The sequence below is a fragment of the Budorcas taxicolor genome, chromosome 6 (genome assembly GCF_023091745.1).
Source record: "Budorcas taxicolor isolate Tak-1 chromosome 6, Takin1.1, whole genome shotgun sequence".
Taxonomy (NCBI): Eukaryota; Metazoa; Chordata; class Mammalia; order Artiodactyla; family Bovidae; genus Budorcas; species Budorcas taxicolor.
Window position 1 is genome coordinate 27,128,640 of NC_068915.1, and position 27,801 is coordinate 27,156,440.

General features: G+C 36.8%; 1 protein-coding gene across 1 annotated transcript in view; it reads left to right on the plus strand.

Moving 5' to 3' along the window:
• The window catches only part of STPG2 (sperm tail PG-rich repeat containing 2), a 347,431-nt gene that overhangs the window by 127,613 nt on the left and 192,017 nt on the right, over positions 1–27,801 (plus strand). Inside the window, exons 6-8 of the mRNA XM_052642325.1 lie at positions 11,905–12,064; positions 13,992–14,153; positions 25,677–25,786. Coding sequence (XP_052498285.1) covers positions 11,905–12,064; positions 13,992–14,153; positions 25,677–25,786 — 432 coding nt within the window. The remainder of the gene's footprint in view (positions 1–11,904; positions 12,065–13,991; positions 14,154–25,676; positions 25,787–27,801) is intronic.

Here is a 27,801-nt window from a genome sequence, read left to right on the forward strand (position 1 = left end):
TCTCCCTCCCCATTCCCACCCCTCCCAACCCCATCCCAGGGTTGATACAGAGCCCTTGTTTGAGTTTCCTGAGCCATATAGCAAATTCACTCCCTTCTTTTATCTTCACAAGCAGGCAGATATATCATCTTAAAATGTTTTCTGACAACAGAAGGACAAACAACCCAATTGAATAATGGGCAAAAGACTTTTTGAGAATATACATTTCTCCAAAGAAGATATACAAATGCTCAGTAAACACACAAAAAGATATCCAACACCTTTAGTCATTAGGAAAATGCATATCAAAATCACTGCAAGGTACCATTTCACATTTACTGGGATTTACATAATAAAAAAATGGAAAACAACAAGTGTTGGTGGGGATGTGCCAAAACTGAAACCTTTGTACGTAGTTAGTTGGAATGTGAAATGGTGTGGTCTCTATGGGAAACAGTTTGATGATTCCTTGAAAAGCTAAATATAGTATTACCGTATGACTGAGAAATTTTACTTCTAGATGTAAACTCGTTCCTGCCAGCCTCTTCCAGGAATGCTGTACTGACCAATTTCCCCTTTGTATATGCTTTTCTGTTCCATCCATTCTTCCCAAGATAAGCTCCTTCTTGTGTTTAGGTTTCAGCATAACTTGTCTTTCCTGTCTAAGTTCCACTGCTACTTTCTAACTTAGCACTCTGTATTCTTCATACAAATTGCGTTACTTGCCATTTAGAAATAGTTTATTTATCTGTTCGGTGTTATTGTCTGTCTTTCTCACTGGAATTTTCACTTCCTGAGGGCACAGGTCTGTCCTGTTATACATCCAGGAACTTAGCATGTACCTAGCACATATCTGGCAATTCAGTTATTTGTAAAAATGGACAACCAAAGGAACTCTGTTATGAAGTATAAAAGAGGACGTGTCACTATGTAATAGGTTGATGAAAATTTAATGGTCTTCAACCAGTTTTGCCATGATCTGTGTAATAAACTTTTGTGGTAATATTCCTTGAAGACAAGAAGAGGGGCTTTGTAGTTAGTCAGACCTTAGTTTTCTTTGTGTTCCGACTAGTTGTCTTAGAGGTAAGTTCCTTAATCTCCATGGATCTTATTTTCCCAATTAGGCAAACTTGAGTAATTTTGTTTATCTTGCAGGATTTTTAAGGATTAAAGATAAGAGGAATAGTATCAAGTACAGTGCCTGCCACACAGTGATGCTCAGTAACTATAGGGAATTAGTGTTTATTTGTAAGAAGGATCACAGAAAGGGAAAGCTAAAAACATTATCTAAGTAAGTATTGATCGCAAAATTGAGTTTTATAGACTAAACAAAGCATCTAAAGTAAAACCTTGTGATATCTGAATGGAGCTAGTAAAAAGAAATATTCCCCCCACCCCTTATCTTTGCCCTTTCTGCAATCTTTTTGCATTATACCTTTATGTATGTATTTATTTCTATATTTCCACATTTGATATATATTTAATATATACATGAATTTATAAGGCAATCACAAACATTTGAACTCTGATAATTAAGAAGTCAAATGTTGATTTTTTTTAGATAGAAAAAAGGTTTTGTGGTTATGTTAAAGAAAGAGCCCTTTATTTTTTAGAGATATATCCTAAAGTATTTATTGATGGAAATTATATGATATTTTGGATTTTCCTGTATATCATGAGTGAGAATTGGGCAGATTGATTGGATTAGAAACATATGGGGATGTAGTTGAGGATTATTGACCCTGGGTAATGTATATGTGGGAATTGTTTTGTATATTTTACTTTTTCATAATTATAAGTAGGGAAGAAAGGAAATGGAGAGTTTAAGCTTATATAGAGAGTAGGGAGATGTTCTAGGCACTTTTCCCACTCACCGAAATTGTCAGCCAGGGATGAGCAAAGAGTGACATTTGGGGGCCTGCTAATACAAAGGCTGAGTTGTGAGGCTGTCACAACATAATGAAGTTCAGTAGGTTTCAAGTCACATCTATTCACGTGTGAAATTTTAAGTAACATTTTTCAGTGACTCACTCTTACATCTGAATGAAGAGGAAGGGATCACCAGACATTTGAGGGAACTCCCTGACATGAAACACAAAAGCAAAAAATCAAGAAGCCAACATCAAGGAAACTCCAAGGAAACAGATAGTAAAACAAAATTATAAATAATTAAAATTATAATTAATATTCAGAGAAAGATGGAGGATAATGCATACATGAATAAAGAAGATGTCAAGAATAATAAAGATAACTTGAAAATTAAAAATATAATTATCAGTTTAGTTCAGTCACTCAGTCGTGTCTGACTCTTTGTTACCCCATGGACTGCAGCACTCCAGGCCTCCCTGTCCATCACCAACTTCTGGAGTTTACTCAGACTCACGTCCATTGAGTCAGTGATGCCATCCAACCATCTCATCCTCTGTTGTCCCCTTCTCCTCCCGCCTTCAATCTTTCCCAGCATCAGGGTCTTTTCAAATGAGTCAGCTCTTTGCATCAGGTTGCCAAAGTACTGGAGTTTCAGCTTCAGCATCAGTCCTTCCAGTGAACACTCAGGACTGATTTCCTTTAGGATGGACTGGTTGGATCTCCTCGCAGTCCAAGGGACTCTCTAGAGTCTTCTCCAACACCACAGTTCAAAAGCATCAATTCTTCCACACTCAGCTTTCTTTATAGTCCAACTCTCACATCCGTACATGACCACAGGAAAAACCATAGCCTTGACGAGATGGACCTTTGTTGGCAAAGTAATGTCTCTGCTTTTTAATATGTTGTCTAGCTTGGTCATAACTTTCCTTCCAAGGTGTAAGGCGTCTTTTAATTTCATGGCTGGAGTCACCATCTGCAGTGATTTTGGAGCCCTGCAAAATAAAGTCTGTCACTGTTTCCACTGTTTCCCCATCTATTTCCCATGAAGTGATGGGACCAGATACCATGATCTTCATTTTCTGAATGTTGAGCTTTAAGCCAACTTTTTCACTCTCTTCTTTCACTTTCATTGAGAGGATCTTTAGTTCTTCACTTTCTGCCATAAGGGTGGAGTCATCTGCATATCTGAGGTTGTTGATATTTCTCCTGGCAATCTTGATTCCAGCTTGTGCTTCATCCAGCTTGGCATTTATCATGATGTACTCCGCATAGAAGTTAAATAAGCAGGGTGACAATATGCAGCCTTGATGTACTCCTTTTCCTATTTGGAACCCATCTGTTGTTCCATGTCCAGTTCCAACTGTTGCTTCCTTACCTGCATACAGATTTCTCAAGAGGCAGGTAAGGTGGCCTGGTATTCCCATCTCTAAGAATTTTCCACAGTTTGTTGTGATCCGCACAGTCAAAGGCATTGGCACAGTCAATAAAGGAGAAATAGATGTTTTTCTGGAACTCTCTTGCTCTTTTGATGATCCAGCCAATGTTGGCAATTTGATCTCTGGTTCTTCTGCCTTTTCTCAATCCAGCTTGAACATCTGGAAGTTCATGGTTCACGTCCTGTTGATGCCTGGCTTGGAGAATTTTGAGCCTTACTTTACTAGCGTGTGAGATGAGTGCAATATTGTGGTAGTTTGAGCATTCTTTGGCATTGCCTTTCTTAGGGATTGGAATGAAAACTGACCTTTTCTAGTCCTGTGGCCACTGCTAAGTTTTCCAAATTTGCTGACATAGTGAGGGCAGCACTTTCACAGCATCATCTTTTAGTATTTGAAATAATAGCTCAACTGGAATTCTATCACCTCCACTAGCTTTGTTCGTAGTGATGCTTCCTAAGGCCCACTTGACTTCACATTCCAGGATCTAGCTCCAGGTGAGTGATCACACTATTGTGATTATCTGGGTTGTGAAGATCTTTTTTGTATAGTTCTTCTGTGTGTTCTTGCCACCTCTTCTTAATATCTTCTGCTTCTGTTACATCCATTCCATTTCTGTCTTTTTCTTGAGCCCATCTTTGCATGAAATATTCCCTTGGTATCTCTAATTTTTTTTTTCAAGAAAATTTAATTATAGAGTTTAATTATAGAATTTAAAATTATAGAACATGAGCTGAAGGAAATATCTGGAAGCTTGGTCGCACTTATTTACCTTATTTTCAGAAGGGGACTCTGGAACTCTAGGGAAAAATGGCAGTTATGGAACCACTGGAAAGTGATTGTACCTGCAGGGTCCTAGCAGTGTGAGTTTTAAACTATTTTAGGGTTCAGTTGTGACTGCACGTTAACATTAAACAGAAAGCTTTTAAAATTTTAATAATGCCTGGGTCTCATTTCTATTGGCTTTAGTTTGAATAAAGTAGAACGAGGCATTATTATTTTTAAAAGTTCCCCAGATAATTCTCTTGTATTGCATGGGTTGGGATCTAGTGTAAGCTTCTCAAAAGCAAAGCCCATGCTTTATTTATTAGTATGTACACTGCTTTGTACATAATAAGCTTTTAATATTTTCTGTGGAAATAATCATCACTGATGGTGGCTCCAAGTTAGAGGAGTAAAGGTTCAACTATTTGCCTTTCCCCAGTCCCTGTAACTTCTACACACCATCTGATCAAATAAATGATTATACCCTAGTTTTTAAAGAGAGCTTTTTTTTTTTTGATCATATCCTAGGCATTTCACTTCATCTGTAAACATTTCAGTAGTGACCTCTGAAAGATAGTCTTTAAAAAAACCAAATAATTATCTTAAAAAATTCACAGTGTTTACTTAATATGATAGATTTTCAATTAGTGTTCAAATTTCCAGTGTCTCATAAATATAGAAACAAGATCCACAGAATGTCCATGCATTGCCATTGGTGTTGATTGATACATCTCTGTTGCTCTCTCCCCCTTTTCTTTTCTCTCCTTTCCTTGAAGTTATTTGTTGAGCAATTTATTTGTCCTGTAATTTTCTACAAGAGGTGGTGAGTGCATCTGCCTCAAGCATGTTCCTTTGCCTGGGGTGGGGGAAACACTGCTTTATAAGTGACTGTGTGTCCTTCCATTAGGTAGCACGTGGTCTAAAGAGGGCCATTTTTGTTAGGTTGTACATGAAAAGATTACATAAACAATCTGCCACAGTAATCTTAAGTTTTCTTCCTAGGGCAGGATACTTTTAAGATCTAAGCCTTCTACTTTAAGATTGATGTGCTTTGCAGAAAAAGCTGTGGTAGGGACCCCTTTTTGGCTGAGCTGTGGTTCTTTATTGTGCTTGAGAATCCTCTATGAGGCTTGTTAAAAGTGTAGATTCCTGTGCCCAAAAAGATTCTGATTCAAGATCTCAGAGGAGACACTGCGAGGCCTTGTACTTAATAGACTGATATCCGTGCAGGTGTTTTGTTGATCACAGTTTGTAAAAGCAGGATAAATATCACAGCATTTTCATCCCATGTCTAGGGTTTGGCCTTTGCAGAGTTTATTTTACCTTCTTACACTGTCACAAAGGGAGACCTGCCCTTCAGTGGTCAGTGTCTCACAGTCCTACTTTGGAACTTATTTAGAATTGGCTTATTAAATTCTAACTTTTTATAAGTAAAGACCTGATTTTACTATTCTATGTTATTTTAGTGAAACAAAGTTCAGTAATATTAGAAACTTTGTGGAAAACAGAAGAAAAGGAAAAGGAAGTATTTATTGAAGAGATCACGATTTCATTTAGTCTTTAGCAAAATAGTTCTCAAGACTAAGTATATTCACTCACCTCGTTAATCACACTTAGTCTTTTCCCTATGCTCTATATTAATGACCAACTAGACAACTGTTCAGAACAGGAGGCAAGTAGTAGTAGTCCCTGTTTGTCAGTAGCTAATTATTTTTTATCATGCCTGCCTATACAGAGAGAAAACTGATACAGCATATCTGTAAAAAAAATACATATTATATCATGTATTTGAATATTTGTTCATATTTTTGTATTTGATACATATTTCATAGGTTTATATACACTCAGAATTATATAGAAATTTTTTTTCTTCTGAATGTATCTTTCTGCAAGTTCATAGGAAAAAACAAACTTAGATGCCATGATCAAAGTGAATCTTTCTGTCAGCCGTCAAATAATTGCATAACTCTGTTCATTTGAGACAATATAATATGGACTTTTGCATACATTTTTAGAATCTAATTTGTTTTTAAGAAGAGGTATTTATGTATTAGAATTTCTCCTAAAGAATTTTTCAAATTATTTTTTTACTTAAATTATAGATATTTTACTATTATTACAAATAGATAATGCTATTCTTTGGAGACATATTAGTTCCCAGAGGGACATATCTTCTAAAGTCATTATATGGCCATTGAAAATGTAGGATTCAGTGCATGAGTTCATGCAGATATTTACTGAGCACCTAGTGTGCCCCAGCTACTCTTCTGTTCTCTAAAGATACAGCAACCAATGAAACAGAAACAAAACAAAACAAAACAAAAAAACAAAGCAAAACTGCCCTCTTGGAGCTTACAACATAGCAGGAAATGATATTTTGGGTAGTAAAAAATGAAAAGGTTGAGAAATAGGAGAGGGAACAGGGATTCTTTGGGTTTCCTGGAAGTGGCTCACTGAGAAGGTAACACTGAGTAGTGAACTGATTGAATTGAAAGAGTGAGCCTTGGAGCTATATAGGAGAACATTCCAAGCAAAGAGAATGTAAGTGCAAAGGTCCTTAGGTGAATATGTGATTGATCTTTTGGGAAACAGAGTGGAGAGAGTAGTAGGAGAGGAGGTTAGAGTGGTAAGAGAGTGTCTGGAAGTGAAATTCATTTCATATTTAGGATCTTTTTTTTTTTTTTGGAAGTGAGATTGAAAACCATTGAATGGGTTTGAGAAGGGGGATGGTGCAACCTGACTAAGGGCCTTAACTGGACCCATTGCTAGCTTCTGTGGTAGAAACAGACTGAAGATGGGCAATATTGGAAGCAGGGGAGGTGGTTAGGAAGATTTTTACAGTTACCTGGATAAGAGATGGTGGCTTGGATCGAGTACTTGTAGAGGTTGGGAAACATGGTTGGATTTTGATGTATTATAATAATATAGGTGACAGAATTTACTGATAGAATTTTATTTTATATCCAAGTTATAAGCCCAGTATTTAATTTATAAATCAATGTATAATTCTTTCAACTATAGAAAAGTAGGAGTGTTATATATGAAGCAGATGATTTAAATCTTTTTATATACTATGAAAGGTACTTTATCAAGGTAATTAAAATATTTGATGATGAATAAATAGTACTTCCTGATACATATTTATATTTTACTAGCAGGATAATTAAAACTCAATCCTATTATTTACTGAGTTAATTTTATCTTTTGTAAAGTATTTAGTTAAAAGCTTAATGTCTTATATCTTCTAAAATTTGTAGTTAAAATAGAAGAGCTGGTTGTATAAGTTAAATGGAAGAAATATATTTATTTAATGTAATGTTTAATCACGTGAAGGGCTAAGATAATTTTTTTTTCTGAGATCTATCAGTAGAGGGCAGCAAAGTTTCAAGCAGTATGTTTTTAGGTTCCTGGGAGGCTTTGCAAAGGAAAGCAAAGCCTTTCTCTCTTTTTTTTGTTTGTTGCTCTTAAGTTTGTTCTGGCTTGCTTTTTAATGAAGAGCTTTGGTAATATCACTTGAAAGCCCTGTAGCTCCAGTGTTCTTGCCTGGAGAATCCCAGGGCTGGGGGAGCCTGGTGGGCTTCCGTCTATGGGGTCACACAGAGTCGGACACGACTGAAGTGACTTAGCAGCAGCAGCAGCAGCAACTTTGGTTCAGATATTTAACCAACTGTTCCCTTAGGTGCTATAGATACTTTCTTAATGAGAGCATGTCTTTTTTTCTTTCTGTAATTTAGGGAGTACCAGGGCCAGGAAAATATGACATTAAGAGTCAATTTCAGAAGCATAAAAGTGCGACATCAAATGTGAATGGTGCATCACCTGCTTTTCTTTCTCAATCCAAGGTAATGTTCTACAGTTGTTTCACGGATAGAGGATAACAGGTAAAAGGAAACACTAGCGACAAATTCAGTAGTGTTAGTAAGATTATAAAAAGAAAAGTGGTATATAAACAAATTGGGAACAGATATAGTCTAGGCAAATCATATTGCCAAAAATGTGGGTAGACTTAAATAACATAAGATTACAATATTAAGAATATTACAGAGATTAGTATTCAAATTGTAATTTTTATTAAGCATTTTCTACTAAGCAAATTTGCATATGTGAAAGTTCAGTTTATCTTATAAGAAATTTTACTCTGGGTTTTAAATATATTTTGCTAATGAGTATATGACTGGAAGGTGATCAAACCAGTCATGAAACATCATGAAACATCATGAAAAATGCTGGGTTGGATGAAGCACAAGCTGGAATCAAGATTGCCGGGAGAAATATCAATAACCTGAGATATGCAGAGGACACCACCCTTATGGCAGAAAACGAAGAGGAACTAAAGAGCCTCTTGATGAAAGTGAAAGAGGAGAGTGAAAAAGTTGGTTTGAAACCAGATGTTCAGAAAATGAAGATCATGGCATCTGGTCCCATCACTTCATGGCAAATAAATGGGGAAACAGTGGAAGTAGTGACAGACTATTTTTTGGGCTCCAAAATCACTGCAGATAGTGACTGCAGCCGTGACATTAGAAGACACACCTTGGAAGAAATGATATGACCAACTTAGCATATTCAAAAGCAGAGACATTACTTTGCCAACAAAGGTCTGTCTAGTCAAGGCTATGGTTTTTCCAGTAGTCATGTATGGATGTGAGAGTTGGACTGTGAAGAAAGCTGAGCACCGAAGAATTGATGCTTTTGAACTGTGGTGTTGGAGAAGACTCTTGAGAGTCCCTTGGACTGCAAGGAGATCCAGCCAGTCCATTCTAAGGGAGATCAGTCCTGGGTGTTCTTTGGAAGGAATGTTGCTGAAGCTGAAACTCCTGGCCACCTGATGCGAAGAGTTGACTCATTGGAAAAGACTCTGATGCTGGGAGGGATTAGGGGCAGGAGGAGAAGGGGACGACAGAGGATGAGATGGCTGGATGGCATCACTGACCCAATGGACGTGAGTCTGAGTGAACTCTGGGAGTTGGTGATGGAAAGGGAGGCCTGGCGTGCTGCGATTTATGGGGTTGTGAAGAGTTGGACATGACTGAGCAACTGAACTCAGCTGAAGCTATTCCTTAGGCAAGAACATTATAATTCTAACATTTATAATGTGGCACTATCTGGGTCAAGTAGTTGTGATATTTCTCCAATTGTACTGTGTAAACTCTGATTATCTTACTTAACTAGGGAAGGTTATTAACCTTTAGATGACTGCATGTGACTACTTTGGTTTCATTGTACTTAAGCACCTCCTTGGAGACAGTTAGACTGCAGGTATATTTTGGAGACGTAATTAACATGACTTTTTAATGAGTTAATGTTGTGGTAAGGGACTGCTGGTGCTACTGCTGCTAAGTCGCTTCAGTCGTGTCCGACTCTGTGCAACCCCATAGACGGCAGCCCACCAGGCTCCGCTGTCAATGGGACTCTCCAGGCAAGAACACTGGAGTGGATTGCCATTTCCTTCTCCAATGCATGACAGTGAAAAGTGAAAGTGAAGTCGCTCAGTCGTGTCTGACTCTTCGCGACCCCATGGGCTGCAGCCTACCAGGCTCCTCTGCCCATGGAATTTTCCAGGGAAGAGTACTGGAGTGGAGTGCCATTGCCTTCTCCGGGTAAGGGACTAGGAGGAATAAAGAATGAATACTAGGTTTTTGCCTTGAGCAGCTTGATGGTACTTGAGGTACAACACAGAATGAATGTAGGGGAGTGAGATACTGTGTGTGCCCTTAATTTTTTAAAAATCACATTTTTGCAACCAGAACTCTCAGTTTTTATGCTGTTCTGTTCATCTAATATATTGTCCTAATATGACATCACTTGGCATCAATTATAATATTTTAAATATATTTCTCAGAAATGAAAAGGAATATGGTATCAGTTTTGCTTAAGGGATTCTGAAGTGAAAGATGTGAAAGAGTTAAAACCAACAGGACTGCCTGCTAGGGTAGCGTTAGTGTTTAGTTGAATAGGGATAGATTTATTAATGACTATGATTGAAAACAGAGAAGGCAATGGCACCCCACTCCAGTACTCTTGCCTTGAAAATCCCATGGATGGAGGAGCCTGGTAGGCTGCAGTCCATGGGGTTGCGAAGAGTCAGACGTGACTGAGCGACTTCACTTTCACTTTTCACTTTCATGCATTGGAGAAGGAAATGGCAACCCACTCCAGTGTTCTTGCCTGGAGAATCCCAGGGACGAGAGAGCCTGGTGGGCTGCCGTCTATGCAGTCGCACAGAGTTGGACACGACTGAAGTGACTTAGCAGCAGCATGATTGAAAAAGCAATAATTCAGTTAACTGGTGGATTTAGAAGACAATTTTTGTTTTTTAGGAATAAAGACATATTATGTTTCTGGGATAGTTATTTTAAAAACTCATTAACTTAAGGATTTGTCTGGTATTTTATCTAAATGCATTGAATTTTCTTATGTCCTCAACTAGTAATTTTTAAAACCTAAGATTTTCTTTATAATAATGCTTCTCAACTTTTGCTGCAAATTAGAATATTTTGGGAAATTTTAGTACAAATCCAATTGCTTTCTTTCCTGTCTCCCAGAGTTGATGGAACTGGTCCAGAATAGGGCCCAGGCAGGCATCAATTTTTTTTTTAAACTTGTCAAGAAATGCAGCCAGGGTTGAATATTACCATTTAAAAATATTGTACTCAGCATTTAAATAATAAGATAATATTTAGGAAGGCTTTGGAAATGTTTCTACATGAAAGGAGGCTAAAAGCAATATCTGAGCCTAGGCTAGATGATGTATTGGATGGGAAAATTGCATTAGAGGTATAATTAGATCAACTGACAAATTTGGAATATGAATGGTAGATTAAATAAAAGTCTTATATCATTGCTACATTAAGAAAATACATGTAAGAAAATATTCCTATTTTTAGTAAATGCACACAAAGTATTTAGGGAGAAAGGGCTGGCCACAACACAACATACATAACTTTCCATTAAATAGTTCTGTGTGTGTGTGTGTCTTTGTGTGTGTATAGAGATAGAGAGAGGGAATAATGGACATACAAACAGAAAAGCAGAAATAAAGCGGGCAAATGAAAAAAGTGAATGGCGTATTAACAGTAGGTGAACCTGGATAAACATGGCACAGGAATTTTCTGTATTATTTTTATTTATATCTTTGAATATTCCAAATTTTAAATTAATTCCAAATAAAAAAGTTAAAAAATAAATTAAACAATCTATATGACATAAGATTTCATAGTTTACATATAGATACATTTAATCAGTCAGTTCAGTTCAGTAGCTCAGTCATGCCCGACTCTTTATGACCCCATGGACTGTAGCACACCAGGCTTCCCTGTAAATGAATATATCAAGTAAGCTTATTATAAGTTTATAATGTAAAAAATTTAATGTTATAAGTTAAAGTGATTTATGTACCGTTTGAATCGATAAGATTTTTTCTTAAGGTAGCTAATATTGTTGTGTTAATTGAATATACATATTCAGGAACTTTGTCAATTTGTAGTTTTATTACATAGAAGAAACTGTATTTGATCATATAGATTTTATTTATCTTAACTTTCAGAATATCTTAAATGTGGAGATTGTCCATACACTATCATCTGAATCTCATAATGAGATGATGTCCTTTGAAAAGTCTTTCTGGCTTAGCAAAGTATATAATGCATTACTGTATTAATATACATCTGATTTTACTAAAAGTATATATTTTATGTTTTGATAGGTGTAAGATCTTAATTCATGTACATTTTCTTCACTTAATTAAGAAATAAATTAAACTCCAGATGTTATATTACTAAAAAGGCAGCTTTTAAGTCATGAAATATCAAAATGTAGCATTACTTTCTAACTGGCATATTTTCCTGTTCTTTACTAGAGGTTTGTCCCTATGAAATCAATCACTCCAGCTCCTGGCACATACAATGAATCTCGAACTGCTTTCAAGCCCTTGAAGAAAACATTAGGATTGAAAAATACCTCATTTGGTCAAAGTGCTGCTCGATTCACACAAGACTCTAAGACAGAGAAAATGCCAGGTTGGAAATTAATTGATATGTATCCACTCTAACTTGATGTAACTTAATATTCTTAACAAGATGGATGCACCAGAAAGTACAATTTTTTTTTTTTGTTCTGTGGGTTGTGTTGTTAATTTAAGTCAACATTTTTTTTAAGCATTGACTATACACTAAACTCAGATAAAAATAATGTGTAATTTTAGTAAGATTTGAATTTAACTTATCACATATCTTAGTTGTAATTTTCTATTGCTTTCCTTTTTTCAATAAAGTTCCTAATTTTCTCTTGGTAGATGAACATATATAATATAGTAACTATGTGGTCACTGCAAGTAATGTAACTTATGATATTCAGTTTTGTTAAAATTTTATTTTGGGGGATGTCCAATCATGTGTTCTAGTATTCTCAGTGGGTATTCTTATATATAATAAGTATATACATTTATACATAATTATTATATATAATACATGTTATATATTTATATAGAGAGACGTATACTAGATTATAGTGGGTAATCTTTATATATCTAAGAATATAACACAAAACATATAGAGCTTCCCAGGTGGCTCAGTGGGTAAAGAATTCACCATCAGTGCAGGAGACATGGGTTTGATCCCTGGGTTGGGAAGATCCCCTGGAGGAAGGCATGGCGACCAACTCCAGTATTCTTGCCTGGAGAATCCCGTGGACAAAGGAACCTAGTGGGCTACAGTCCATGGGGTCACAGAGAGTTGGAAACAGCTGAGCACACACACACTAGCGTATAGGTTGTCTGTTGCTGCATGACAAACTTAGTGGCTTAAAAAAATGCTTTTTCTGTCATATCTCATTAGTTTGTGGGGTTTCTGGAAGGCAGAGTTCAAATGAGACTGTCATTCAGAGTGTGTGCATAGCTCCAGCATTGCTGCCCCAGGGTAGCTGATTTGTAACATAGTAGCTCAGGGCTCCATGAGACCTGATAGGATGCTGCAAGACTTCTTATGACTGACCCTCAGAAAATCCCAGGACATCATTTCTGCTACATTCTATTAGTCAGTCACATGACCCAGGGTAGCCCATATTGAACAGAAGGGCATGAAACTTTATCTCTCAATGACATGGATAGCAAAGAATTGGTAGCATTTTTAAAATTTTTTGTAAATGGAATCACACATTATTTAGAATTTTGTATATAATCTTTCATTGGCATAATGTTTTTGAGTTTCAATCATATTGTTGCATTTATTTTTTCTTTTTATTATTGAGTAGTATTCCATTGTTTGGGTGTAGCACATTTTGTTTATCTGCTTACCAGCTGATGGACATTTGGTTTGTTTTAACTTCTCTTGGAAAAGTAATTAGAAGTAGAATTTCTGGGTCATATGGTAAGTATAAGTTTAACTTTGTAAGAAGCTGACAAATTGTTTTTCAAAGTAGCAAAGCACTTTGCATTCCTGTCAGCAATGTATGAGAAGTCTTTCTAAAAAAGTTGCCTACAGTTACTCAGTTTATAAAGATGTATATGAAAAACAGAATAGTGCCCAGCCATAGAAGAGTGAACTTTTGCCATTTGTAGCAATATAGATCGACTTTGAGGATATTATGCTAAATGAAATGTCAGAGAAGAGAAGTACAGTATGATATCATTTATATGTGAAATCTAAAAAATACAACAAACTAAATAAACTGAATAAAAACAAAAAGAAGCAGACTTACAGATAAAGAGAACAAACTAGTGTTTACCAGTGAGGAGAGGGCAGAGGGGAGGAGTACAGAGGCAGGGATAAGTAAAAGGGTTATTATGGGATTATATGCAATCAGGTGTGTGAAACTTGAAAACTTTAAAGCACTATAGAATGTAAAGACTCATTCAATAAATACAATACAATAAAATAGTAAAGTTACTAAGTTTAAAAGAATTAAAAGGGTGCTTATTATTATATATTATATTTTTCATAATTCTAGGTCCTGGGTTTTATAATATCCAAAACAATACGTTCATCGACAACCTTAGCAATACCTACTGGAAGAAACCAAAGAAAAGTGCATTTGGTTCTTCTGTTCCTCGGACTCTCTTCCTGGTTCAGAAAGAAGTTTTTATTACTCCTGGGCCTGCTGATTATAAGGTAATATGTGAATACCAAAATTATATTATTTATATCTCATATGAAGAATTTAGAATTTACAAAATTACCTGTGGTATATGTACTTCATTATTATAAGCCATACTGTTGTTAAAATTATTTACATGTGGTCAATTATGGCATAAAAACAAATATTAATTTGGTTAAAGCTATGTTTATAATTTCTTTTTCAAAAATAGATCTTATTTGGGAATTCCCTGGTGGTTAGGTCACCATGCTTTCACTGCTGAAAGTGTGCAGGTGCAAGTTCAGTCCCTGATAGGGAAATTGTGATCTCACAAGCCATGCGGTATGGTTAAAAAAAAGAAGTCTTATTATTTAACTCTTTGAAGATCTCATATACTTTTGGCATTTGGAAATTTCCGGGACCAGATATTGAACCCATGCCCGCTGCACTGGCAGGTGAGTTCTTATCCACTGTACCTGCAGAGAAGTCCTCACTTCAGTTGGGTTTAGTTGCTCAGTCGTGTCAGAACTTTGCAACCCCATGGGCTGCAGCACACCAGGCCTCCCTGTCCATCATCAACTCCCGGAGTTTACTCAAACTCATGTCCATTGAGTCGGTGATGCCATCTAACCATCTCATCCTCTGTCATCCCCTTCTCCTCCCGCCTTCAATCTTTCCCAGCAGCAGGATCTTTTCAAATGAGTCAGTTCTTCCCATCAGGTGGCCAAAGTATTGACTGGAGTTTCAGCTTCAGTAACAGTCCTTCCAGTGAACACTCAGGACTGACTTCCTTTAGGATGGACTGGTTGGATCTCCTTGCAGTCCAAGGGCTTCTCCAACACCACAGTTCAAAAGCATCAATTCTTCGGTGCTCAGCTTTCTTTATAGTCCAATTCTCATATCCATACATGACTACTAGAAGAACCATAGCCTTGACTAGACAGACCTTTGTTAGCAAAGTAATGTTTCTGCTTTTGAATATGCTATCTAGGTTGGTCATAACTTTTCTTCCAAGGAATAAGTGGCTTTTAATTTCATGGCTGCAGTCACCATCTGCAGTGATTTCGGAGCCCCGCAAAATAAAGTCTGTCATTGTTTTCACTGTTTCCCCATTAATTTGCCAGAAAGTGATGGGACCAGATGCCATCTTAGTTTTCTGAATGTTGGGTTTAAAGCCAACTTTTTCACTCTCCTCTTTCACATTCAACAAGAGGCTCTTTAGTTCTTCTTCACTTTCTGCCATAAGGGTGGTGTCATCTGCATATCAGAGGTTATTGACATTTCTCCCGGCATTCTTGATTCCAGCTTTTGCTTCATCCAGCTCAGCATTTTGCATGATGTACTCTGCACATAAGTTAAATAAGTAGGGTGACAATATACAGCCTTGCCATACTCCTTTTCCTATTTGGAAACAGTCTGTTGTTCCATGTCCAGTTCTAACTGTTGCTTTTTGACCTGCATGCAGATTTCTCAAGAGGCAGGTCAGTTGGTCTGGTATTCCCATCTCTTTCAGAATTTTCCACACTTTATTGTGATCCACAGAGTCCACGGCTTTGGCATAGTCAATAAATAAGAAGTAGATGCTTTTCTGGAACTCTCTTGCTTTTTTTGATGATCCAGTGGATGTTGGCAATTTGATCTCTGGTTCCTCTGCCTTTTCTAAATCCAGCTTGAACATATGGAAGTTTACTGTTCATGTATAGTTGAAGGCTGGCTTGGAGAATTTTGAGCCTTACTTTGCTAGTGTGTGGGATGAGTACCATTTTGCGGTAGTTTGAACATTCTTTGACATTGTCTTTCTTTGGGATTGGAATGAAAACTGACCTTTTCCAGTCCTATGACCACTGCTGAGTTTTCCATATTTACTGGCTTACTGAGTACAGTACATTCACAGCATCAGCTTTTAGAATTTGAAATAGTTCAGCTGGAATTCCATCACCTCCACTAGCTTTTTTTGTAGTGATGCTTCCTAAGGCCCACTTGACTTTTCATTCCAGGATGTCTGGCTCTAGGTGAGTGATCACACCATCGTGATTATCTGGGTTGTTGAAGATCTTTTTTGTATAGTTCTTCTGTGTGTTCTTGCCACCTCTTCATAATATCTTCTGCTTCTGTTAGGTCCATACCATTTCTGTCCTTTATTGAGCTCATCTTTGCATGAAATGTTCCCTTGGTATCTCTGAATTTCTTGAAGAGATCTCTAGTCTTTCCCATTCTATTGTTTTCCTCTATTTTTTGCACTGATCACTGAGGAAGGCTTTCTTATCTCTCCTTCCTATTCTTTGGAACTCTGCATTCAAATGGGTGAATGTTTCATTTTCTCCCTTGCTTTCACTTCTCTTCTTTTCACAGCTCTTTGTAAGGCCTCCTCAGACAGCCGTTTTACTCTTTTGCATTTCTTTTTCTTGGGGATGGTCTTTATCGCTGTCACCTGTACGATGTCATGAATCTCTGTCCATAGTTCATCAGTCATTCTTTCTATCAGATCTAGTCCCTTAAATCTATTTCTCACTTCCAGTGTACAATCGTTAGGGATTTGATTTATGTCATACCTGAATGATCTAGTGGTTTTCCCTACTTAATTTAAGTCTGAATTTGGCAATAAGGAGTTCATGATCTGAGTCACAGTCAGCTTCCAGTCTTGTTTTTGCTGACAGTAGAGAGCTTCTTCATCTTTGGCTGCAAAGAATATAATCAATCTGATTTCGGTGTTGACCATCTGGTGATGTCCATGTGTAGAGTCTTCTCTTGTGTTGTTGGAAGAGGGTGTTTGCTATGACCAGTGCATTTTCTTGGCAAAACTCTATTAGTCTTTGCCCTGCTTCATTCCTCATTCCAAGGCCAAATTTGCCTGTAACTCCTGGAGTTTCTTGAGTTCCTACTTTTGCATTCCAGTCCCCTATAATAAAAAGGACATCTTTTTTGGGTGTTAATTCTAGAAGGTTTTGTAGGTCTTCATAAAACCATTCCGCTTCAGCTTCTTCAGCATCACTGGTCAGGGCATAGACTTGGATTACTGTGCTATTGAATGGTTTGCCTTTGAGACGTACAGAGATCATTCTGTCATTTTTGAGATTGCATCCAAGTACTGCATTTCAGACTCTTGTTGACTGTGATGGCTACTCCATTTCTTTTGAGGGATTCCTGCCCATTGTAGTAGATATAATGGTCATCTGAGTTAAATTCACCCATTCCAGTCCATTTTAGTTCACTGATTCCAAAATGTCAACATTCACTCTTGCCGTCTTCTGTTTGACCACTTCCAATTTGCCTTGATTCATGGACCTGACATTCCAGGTTCCTATGCAATATTGCTCTTTACAGCATCAGACCTTGCTTCCATCACCAGTCACATCCACAGCTAAGTGTTGTTTTTGCTTTGGCTCTGCATCTTCATTCTTTCTGTAGTTATTTCTCCACTGATCTCCAGTAGCATACTGGGCACCTACCAAGCTGAGGAGGTCATCTTTCAGTGTCGTATCTTTTTCCTTTTCATACTGTACATGAGGTTCTCAAGGCAAAAATACTGAAGTGGTTTGCCATTCCCTTCTCCAGTGGACCACGTTTTGTCAGAAATCTCCACCATGACCCGTCCGTCTTGGGTGGCCCTACATGGCATAGCTCATAGTTTGATGAGTTAGACAAGGCTGTGGTCCATGCGATTAGATTGGTTCATTTTCTGTGATTGTGGTTTTCAGTCTATCTGCCTTCTGATGGAGAAGGATAAGAGGCTTATGGACAATAAAGGACAGAAATGGTATGGATTTAGAAGCAGAAGATATTAAGAAGAGGTGGCAAAATACACAGAAGAACTATACAAAAAATTCTTCATGACCCAGATAATCATGATGGTGTGATCACTCACCTAGAGCCACACATCCTGGAATGTGAAGTCAAGTGGGCCTTAGGAAGCATCACTACAAACAAAGCTAGTGTAGGTGATGGAATTCCAGTTAAGGTATTTCAAATCATAAAAGATGATGCTGTGAAAGTGCTGCACTGACTATGCCAGCAAATTTGGAAATCTTAGCAGTGGCTACAGGACTGGAAAAGGTCAGTTTTCATTCTAATCCCTAAGAAAGGGATTGCCAAAGAATGCTCAAACTGCTGCACAATTGCACTCATCTCACATGCTAGTAAAATAATGTTCAAAATTCTCTAAGTCAGGCTTCAACTGTATGTGAACCATGAACTCCAGATGTTCAAGCTGGATTTAGAAAAGGCAGAGGAACCAGAGATCAAATTGTCAACATCCATTGGATCATTGAAAAAGCAAGAGAATTCCAGAAAAAACATCTATTTCTGCTTATTGACTATGTCAAAGCCATCGACTGTGTGGATCACAATAAAGCGTGGAAAATTCTGAAAGAAATGGGAATACCAGACCACCTGACCTGCCTCTTGAGAAACCTGTATGCAGGTCAAGAAGCAACAGTTAGAACTGGACATGGAACAACAGACTGTTTCCAAATAGGAAAAGGAGTATGTCAAAGCTGTATATTGTCACCCTGTTTATTTAACTTATATGCAGAGTACATGATGAGAAATGCTGGGCTGGATGAAGCAGAAGTTGGAATCAAGATCTCCGGGAGAAAAATCAATAATCTCAGGTATGCAGATGACACCACCCTCATGGCAGAAAGTGAAGAAGAACTAAAGAGCCTCTTGTTGAAAGTGAAAGAGGAGAGTGAAAAAGTTGTCTTAAAGCTCAAGATTCTAAAAACAAAGATTATGGCATCCTGTCCCATCACTCCATGGCAAATAGGTGGAGAAACAGTGGAAACAGTGGCAGACTTTATTTTTGGGGCTCCAAAATTACTGCATATGGTGACTGCAGCCATGAAATAAAAAGATGCTTACTCCTTGGAAGGCAAGGTATGACCAACATAGACAGCATATTAAAAAGCAGAGACATTAGTTTGCCAACCAAGGTCCGTCTAGTCAAGGCTATGGTTTTTCCAGTAGTCATGTATGAATGTGATAGTTGGACTGTAAAGAAAGCTGAGCACTGAAGAATTGATGCTTTTGAACTGTGGTGTTGGAGAAGACTCTTGAGAGTCCCTTGGACTGCAAGGAGATCTAACCAGTCCATCCTAAAGAAGATCAGTCTTGAGTGTTCATTGGAAGGACTGATGTTGAAGCTGAAACTCGAATACTTTGGCCACCTGATGCGTAGCACTGACTCATTTGAAAAGACCCTGCTGGTGGGAAAAGTTGAAGGGAAGTGAAGGGGATGACAGAGGAAGAGATGGTTGGATGGCATCACCGACTCAATGGACATGAGTTTGAATAAACTCCTTTAATTGCTGATGGACAGGCAGGCCTGGTGTGCTACAGTCCAAAGAGTCAGACACGAATGAGCAACTGAACTGAACTGATAGCTGTATTCTATATGTCCAAGAAGGTAATGGAAAGATAGACCATATTAAGTAGAGAAATGTCACAAGTAAAGAAGCACAAAGTGAAGTTCATGAGATGGGAAGTATACCATATGAAAAAAAGTACCTTCTGACTAACAGAAGTTTATGCAGTTCAGACAAAACTGTTAGTTAACCTTAAGACAGTAATACAAACAACTTCAAATGAAATACAGTGAGAAAAAAAGACAAAAAGTAATGAATAAAGTATCAGTGAACTATGAGTATATTTGAAGTGGCCTAAATGTGTAACTAGAATCCTTGAAGGAAAATAAAGAGTGAATGAAGCACAAGAAATAATTTTAAGAAGAAATATGGCTGAAAATTTCCAAATTTTGATGAAACATAAAACCACATATCCATCAAGCTCAACAAACCCATAGCAAAAAGGTATGAAAGGACTATGCCAAGGCAAATTACAATCAAATTGAATAAAATGGTAACAAAGAATAAATTCTTAAAAACAGCCAGATGAAAAGTAAACGTGACATTAAGAGGGATGAAGTTAAAAATGACACTACACTTCAGGTTGGAAATGATGCAAGCCAGAAGACAGCAGTGCAACATCTTTCAAGTTCTGAAAGTAAACACTTGTTAGCCTGTAATTCAATTGTAGGCTCAAATACTCTGCAAAAATGAAAACAAAGTGAAAAGCTTTTCTAAAAACTTCCATGTATAAAATAAGTCATGGAAATGTAATGTACAGCCAATGCAGGAGACATAAGAGATGTGGGTTGATCCCTGGGAAGATCCCCTGAAGGAAGAAATAGCAACCCACTCTAGCCTTCTTGCCTGGAGAATCCCCATGGATAGAGGAACCTGGCAGGCTACAGTGCATAGGCTTGCAAAGAGTCAGACACGACTGAAGCAACTTAGCATACATATATGCACTACACTGAATATTTGAAGTTGTTATGTAAATCTAAAAAGTTGTCATTGCACAAAAAAACTTTGTGGTGATGGATGTTAACTTGATATTGTGATGACCATTTGCAATATGTAGAAGTATCAAACCATTATGTTGTACACCTGAAGCTAATATAATGTTGTATGTCAACTCTACCTCAATAAAAAAGAAGACCTTTTCTTATGTATGAAAGCTGAAATATTTATCCACAAAAGTGTAAGAAATGTTAAAGAAAGTGCTCCAGGCAGAAAAAAATGTTACCCAATAAAATCTGGATCTTTATGAAGTAATGCAGAGTATAAAAGATACTTGTGTGGGTAAATATAAAAGTTATGTTTGATTTCTCATTTTATTGAAAGCAAAAAGTTTTCATTTTTTGATTTGCTGACTGTTTACCTCTGTAGAAAGAAGTGGAAGCCATTAGAGGAACTCCTATTCTGACCTTAATATTGATTAAATAGAGGAGAAGTCATTTATGAAATAGAAGGGAAGAATAATTTTATAAATAGTGATCATGTTATTCAAAAGTTAAGAATCGTCAAAGAAAGAGATCCTGGACATTGTTAGACATGTACAAGAAATACAGAAAATCCCTGTTTCAAAATGATCAACAGAAAACAAAAAATGTTCCTAAGATAAGAGATAATACAAATAAAATTAGCCTAACAGGTTGACAGAAAACCACTTTCATGAGTAAAATTCTGATAATGCAGTTTGCTGCACATTAAACTTTTAAAAAATTAATTATTTTACATATAATCACTTTTTTTTAGATTTCCTGCCCATTTAGGTCAACACAGAGCATTGAGTACAGTTTCCTGTGCTATACAGTATGTTTTCATTAGTTACCTATTTTATACATAATAGTGTGTGTGTGTGTGTGTGTGTGTGTGTGTGTGTGTATACATATATATATATATGACTCTGTGGTGAAGAATCCACCTGCCAATGCAGGAGAACAGGGGTTTGATCCCTGGGTTAGGAAGATCCCCTGGAGAAGCAAATGGCAACCTACTCCAGTATTTGTGCCTGGAAAATCCCATAGACAGAAGATCCTGGCGGGCTATAGTCCATGGGGTTGTAAAAGAATCAAACGTGACTTAGTGACTAAACAACAACAGTGTATATATGTTGACTCTAACCTCCCAACTCATCACCCCTCCTCTCTTCCCTTGGAATCCATAGTTTATTTTCTAAGTCTGTGTCTATATTACTGCTTTGGGAATAAGTTCACCTGTACTGTTTTTCTAGATTCTACATATGAGTGATGTTATATGACATTTTTCTTCATTCAGAGTTCAGATTTAAAAAGACATCTTAATGTGTATATATATATATATATAAAGTATTCATTTTTCTCATCACTGCAGAAGTCGAGAAAGCTTAAGAGAATGCATATGGAAAAGTTAAAGTAGCTAAAAATTCAGGTGGAAAATATGGAAAGAATAGATATGTGGATATTCTGTACATAGAATATAAACAGAAGTTAAACATTGGGGGAGTTTGAACATAAGTTGTCACATCATAAAAGGGCATGTACAGAACTTTGGAACTATGTCTATCCTATAGTACACACACAGGAAGTAATAACTGAATAAATGAATACAACAGAGAAGCACAGAAATATGATCTAGGAAGCTTAAAGGGAAGAACAGTTTATTGTAAACATTGATAAAGAAAATTAAAATGGGGACTTCCCTGGCAGTCCAATGGCTAAGACTGTGTGCTCCCAGAATCCTGTCGGGTAGGGTAGATGATATAGGGATAGCAGAGCCACTGAGTTACTGAACCAGATTGGATTCTTCTGTCAATAGGAGCAAACGATTTTCAACACAGAAAGTATGGAACACACATAGTCGGAAATTGAATGTTAAATACTTAGTGTGTAATATAGGGACTTTAAGTGGTATTTTCTTCTAATAGAAAGATTTCACATTTTTCTCCGCAAAACAGATAGAAGTCAATGGAGATCACCTTAATCTAATCATGGTTTGTGTCATTTACAGTTTTTCCAGGACTCAGTTGACCTTGTGTGTTCATTGTATAAAGTATTGTCCTCTGGGGATTTCAACTGTGAGCCTGATGTGTTTGACCACTCCCAGGCCCGTGTTCTGAATGCTAATATTTAATGACTCTGCGTTTCAGAGTTTTAGCTTAGATTTTTAGCATTATCCTGCTTCTTATCCCCTTGCTAACATCTTAAGGGGAAAACAAATCATGTGTTTTGAGGCACTTCAAATCCAGTTTGTCATGTGGCCCAACAAGACCATAATAAACTTATTTTCTAGCTCCTTAATAGCAGCCCTCTGCTAGATCTAAACCCAGATTCTTTCTGTCCTGTTATCAGCAATTATCCCAGGAAAAAAAAAGCACCTGCAGATTGATAGATAACCTTTCAGAGATTCTATCCTCTTCAGAATCTTAACCCCTCTTGTCTGTGCTGACGAGTCCTAGATTTGGAAGCATTCACAGCCCTGTGAAGACTTAAATATATATATTTTATCTGGATTTATAACAAATATATCATATTTATAAGAAATAAAAAAATTTTTATTTTGTTATATTTTATATGGGTTAATTTGGTAAAAATACAAAATCGTAGTGTTCTGCAAACTACATTCCCTCTAAAGCCAAAGTCATCCAATGAGTAATACATTGTTTGAGCTTGTTAATTTCTACTTTAAACAGTGAAAGTTGCAAAATGCTTTTGAATTTATTTCATAATTTCTAATACCACATGCATGATAATAATACAATTATTATGAAAGTGGACTGTTTTTCAGTTTCAATACATTTAAAAATCACATGAAATAATAATGCCGGCTCAGATGCTCTGTTTGAAGGATTTTTCATCTCTACAAGATGTAAAGTGTGATTTTTCTGTTTTTGAAAGTGACAGAAACTGCCTATTTTTGAGTGACTATGCAGGAATAAAACATGAAGAAAAGAATAGAGAGGGAGGCACCAGCTTCAGCATAGTGAAGCATATAGTTTCAAAGATACAGTGAGAGGTGGAGTTTTTAGTAGATCAATGTTCCTGAAAAAGTGAGCAGAGAAAGAAATGTCTAACTAATGTACTAGGTGTTAAATTCTGAAGTATTAAATACAAATATAAAATTCTGAAATACAAATAGTGAAGTGGACAAAAACAGGAAAATAAATCCTTATCCTTTTTGTATATAAAAAGAATGTTACTGTTGGTTATATGGTTTAAATTATTAAATGAATACAAATGACTGAAGTGTATAATAAATTAAGAGTATAATATGAGCATTAACTAATTGCTAATTAAAATTTTAGATTATCATCTTCCTCTAGCCTATTAATTTGCATCTTCAATGTATATAAGGAATTGTATTTAAGAAAGTGTGGATCACTTTACTAGAAAATTTATTAATCCAGGATTGCCACAGAATCAATTTAGTTATTGTTAATGTATTTCTAGTTCATGTATAAATAATCAGGTATGGGGAAACAGTGGAAACAGTGTCAGACTTTATTTTTTCGGGCTCCAGAAACACTGCAGATGGTGATTTCAGCCATGAAATTAAAAGACGCTTACTCCTTGGAAGGAAAGTTATGACCAACCTAGATAGCATATTCAAAAGCAGAGACAATACTTTGCCAACAAAGGTCCATCTAGTCAAGGCTATGGTTTTTCCAGTAGTCATGTATGGATGTGAGAGTTGGACTGTGAAGAAGGCTGAGCGCCGAAGAATTGATGCTTTTGAACTGTGGTGTTGGAGAAGACTCTTGAGAGTCCCTTGGACTGCAAGGAGATCCAACCAGTCCATTCTGAAGGAGATCAGCCCTGGGTGTTCTTTGAAAGGACTGATGCTGGAGCTGAAACTCCAGTACTTTGGCCACCTCATGCGAAGAGTTGACTCATTGGAAAAGACTCTGATGCTGGGAGGGATTGGAGCAGGAGGAAAAGGGGATGACAGAGGATGAGATGGCTGGATGGCATCAGCAACTCGATGGACATGAGTCAGGGTGAACTCCGGGAGTTGGTGATGGACAGGGAGGCCTGGCGTGCTGTAGTTCATGGGGTCACAAAGAGTCGGACACGACTGAGCGACTGAACTGAACTGAGTAACAAATAATACTATATAATTGACCGTATATCTTATATATTATTGATATTACAACCTGCTAGTTATGAATCAGGACAAGAATTGGTTCTGAATTTAACATTAGAGTGTAGCTAATAAAGTCAAAGAGTTAGTTGCTCAGTCATATCCAACTTTTTGTGACCCCACGAACTGTATAGCCCACCAATCTCCTCTGTCCGTGGGATTCTCCATGCAAGAATACAGGAGTGGGTTGCCATTCCCTTCTCCAGGGGATCTTCCTGACCAATCTGGTATTCTTGCCTAGAGAATTCCATGGACAGAGGAGTGTGGTGGGCTACAGTCCATGGGGTTGCAAAGGGTCGGACATCACTGAGCACCTAACACTTTCACTTTATTAGCCATGCTCTAATGTTGGAGAAGACTCTTGAGAGTCCCTTGAACTGCAAGGAGATCCAACCAGTCCATCCTAAAGGAGATCAGTCCTGGGTATTCATTGGTAGGACTGATGCTGAGGTTGAAACTCCAATACTTTGGCCACCTGATGTGAAGAGTTGACTCATTGGAAAAGACCCTGATGTTGGGAGAGATTGGGGGCAGGAGGAGAAGGGGACGACAGAGGATGAGATGGCTTGATGGCATCACCGACTCGATGGACATGAGTCTGAGTGAACTCCGGGAGTTGGTGATGGACAGGGAGGCCTGGCGTGCTGCGATATATGGGGTCGCAAAGAGTCGGACACGACTGAGCAACTGAACTGAACTGAACTGAATGTTAAATTCAGAACCAATTCTTGTCCTGATTCATAATTAGCAGGTTGTAATTTGCCCCTAAATATGTTTAAATAATGTGTGCAGATCCATCTTACTTTCCTAGAGGTTCATATAATCAACCCTTTCCCCATTTTAATGTTTCATTGGTAAAATCTTTTACTACATTTCATTTAAAATGTTTAAAAATAAATATATCTCTATTTAACGATAGCCATATTTTTGAAAAAATTATTTTTTAAATTTAAATTTATTTTTTAATTGAAAGATAATTGCTTTACAGAATTTTGTTCTATAAGCTTATTGCAGTTATTTATCATGCCCCTTGAGAAAAATAAGTGATATATATTGAGAAAAATAAGCGATATATACCTCTTCTTTCAACATGTGTTTTATTTTTGTCATTCACAGGTCCCTGAAATTTCTGATGAACTACCCAACTTGACTAATCGATATGCTGCTTTCTTGTCAAGAACAGAAAGAACTACTAAAGTATCAGATATGGTAAGAACACTTTCTAACCAAATGTATTTGTAATTTAGGAATCGTGAGGACACTATGTAATATAAACATTATGTTAGGACCTGAGAGTGGTACCTGGTAGCCTGCTGTAACATCTTCAGCTAGTGTGAAACTTCTATATTTGTAAAGTTCAATGAAATTCTTGAAGCTAATCAGAAGTCTAGCATTGCTCCATGAGAAAATATTATGTGCAATATTTCCTTTAGGGTCAGAGAGAATCCATTCTTAGGACAAATAGGAAAATTCAACTTGTATGTGAAATGGAAGATTTACTTTTTAGTTCAAATCAGTTTACTCATAAGTGCAAATATTTACCCTTTTCAGTTTGAATCTCTCTTGAAATTTAAGACTCTTGAGCAACATTTTCATCCCTGTTAATCTGTATTTTAAACTGTGTTGATGTAAACTTTGCTACCTGAATTTCCCTTTTTTTTTTATAAATAGCTAATATTGAATAAATTGAAATAAGGAAAGCATGTGAAATTTAAAACTATATACTTAACTAATTCATTCAAATTAAATTTATTAAAAGATCAAAGTGAAATTTAAATTTAAAAAATTAGAATTGTATGTGTAGATATTGTTAAAATAAATCTTTATAGAAATTAGACTATCACAGGATATTATTAGTGACAAGAGCAAAATAGGACCATTAACCAGGTTTTAAAGTGTAGCCAGTCAACTTGAGAAGTAGCATTGCTTGCTGAACTAAAATTCTACTGGGTACATAATGCCAAGAGTTCATTTACAGTGTTTTCGAATGGTGAAGTAACTTACAAGTGTAGGAAGAACTCATTTAAATGAAGTACAAAGGCAAGCCTAGTTAAATACAGCTGTGAATGTTTAGGAATTTATAGAAATAAAATTAATTCGGTGAGAGTCATTCATGAATGGACTTATTTTTTTTGTAAGACATTAGTTGACAATCTGAGAGCTGGAGTCAAAATTAGCATTAGATCTGGCAGTGTCTTGACATTTAAGAGAGTCTTATAGTTGTTTTAGCAAATTATTTCTTCATCTTGAGGAATTTTAGCGTTCTGCTATGATTCTCAAGTGAGTCATTGTTATACATACCTTTGGATCCCTGGTGAGGTATGTCATGAGGAATTTATTACTAGTATAAAGCTTTTTAGGGCTTCCCTGGAAGCTCAGTTGGTAAAGAATCTGCCTGCAAAAAACACTGCAGGAAACCAATGTTTGATCCCTGGGTTGGTAAGATCCTCTGGAGAAAGAAATGATAACCCACCCCGGTATTCTTGCCTGGGAAATCACATGGACAGAGGATCCTGGCGGGCTACAGTCCATGGGGTTGCAAGAGTCAGACATGACTTAGCAACAAAGCCTCTATAAAGATTTTAAGCTTTGGAATATTTAGAATGGATTCAGTGCTATTTCTATTGTAGTATTATAGCTACTAGGAAAAACCAATGCAGATTTCTGAAGGTAATGCATAAGAATGTATATGTAAATGTTACACCTTATGTTTGTAGTGAAAAAAAAGATGATTGAAAGATCTGTTCTAGAGAAAGATAAGTTGCCTACCAGTTGTTTTTACCTAACTTATGCTTTCCTCTTTTGCCTTTTATCTCTCACTGCATTTGGAAAGTCCTTTTTATTTTAAAAATAATTTATATTGAGATATAGTTGTTTTATATTGTTGTTAGTTTCAGGTGTACAGCAATGTGACTCTATTATACATGCATCCGTATTTTTAGATTCATTTCCCATGTAGGCCATTACAGAGTATTGAGTAGGGTTCCTTGTGCTATACACTAGGTTCTTATTAGTTATCTATTTTATATATAGTAGTGTGTATGTGTGAATCCAATCTTCCAGTTTATCCCTCCCCCCCTTATCCCTAGTAACCATAAGTTTATTTTCTACATCTGTAACTCTATTTCTTATTTGTAGATAAGTTCATTTTTAGCCTTTTTAAAGATCCACATATCAGCAGTATCATATGCTATTTGTCTTTCTCTCTTTGACTTACTTCACTC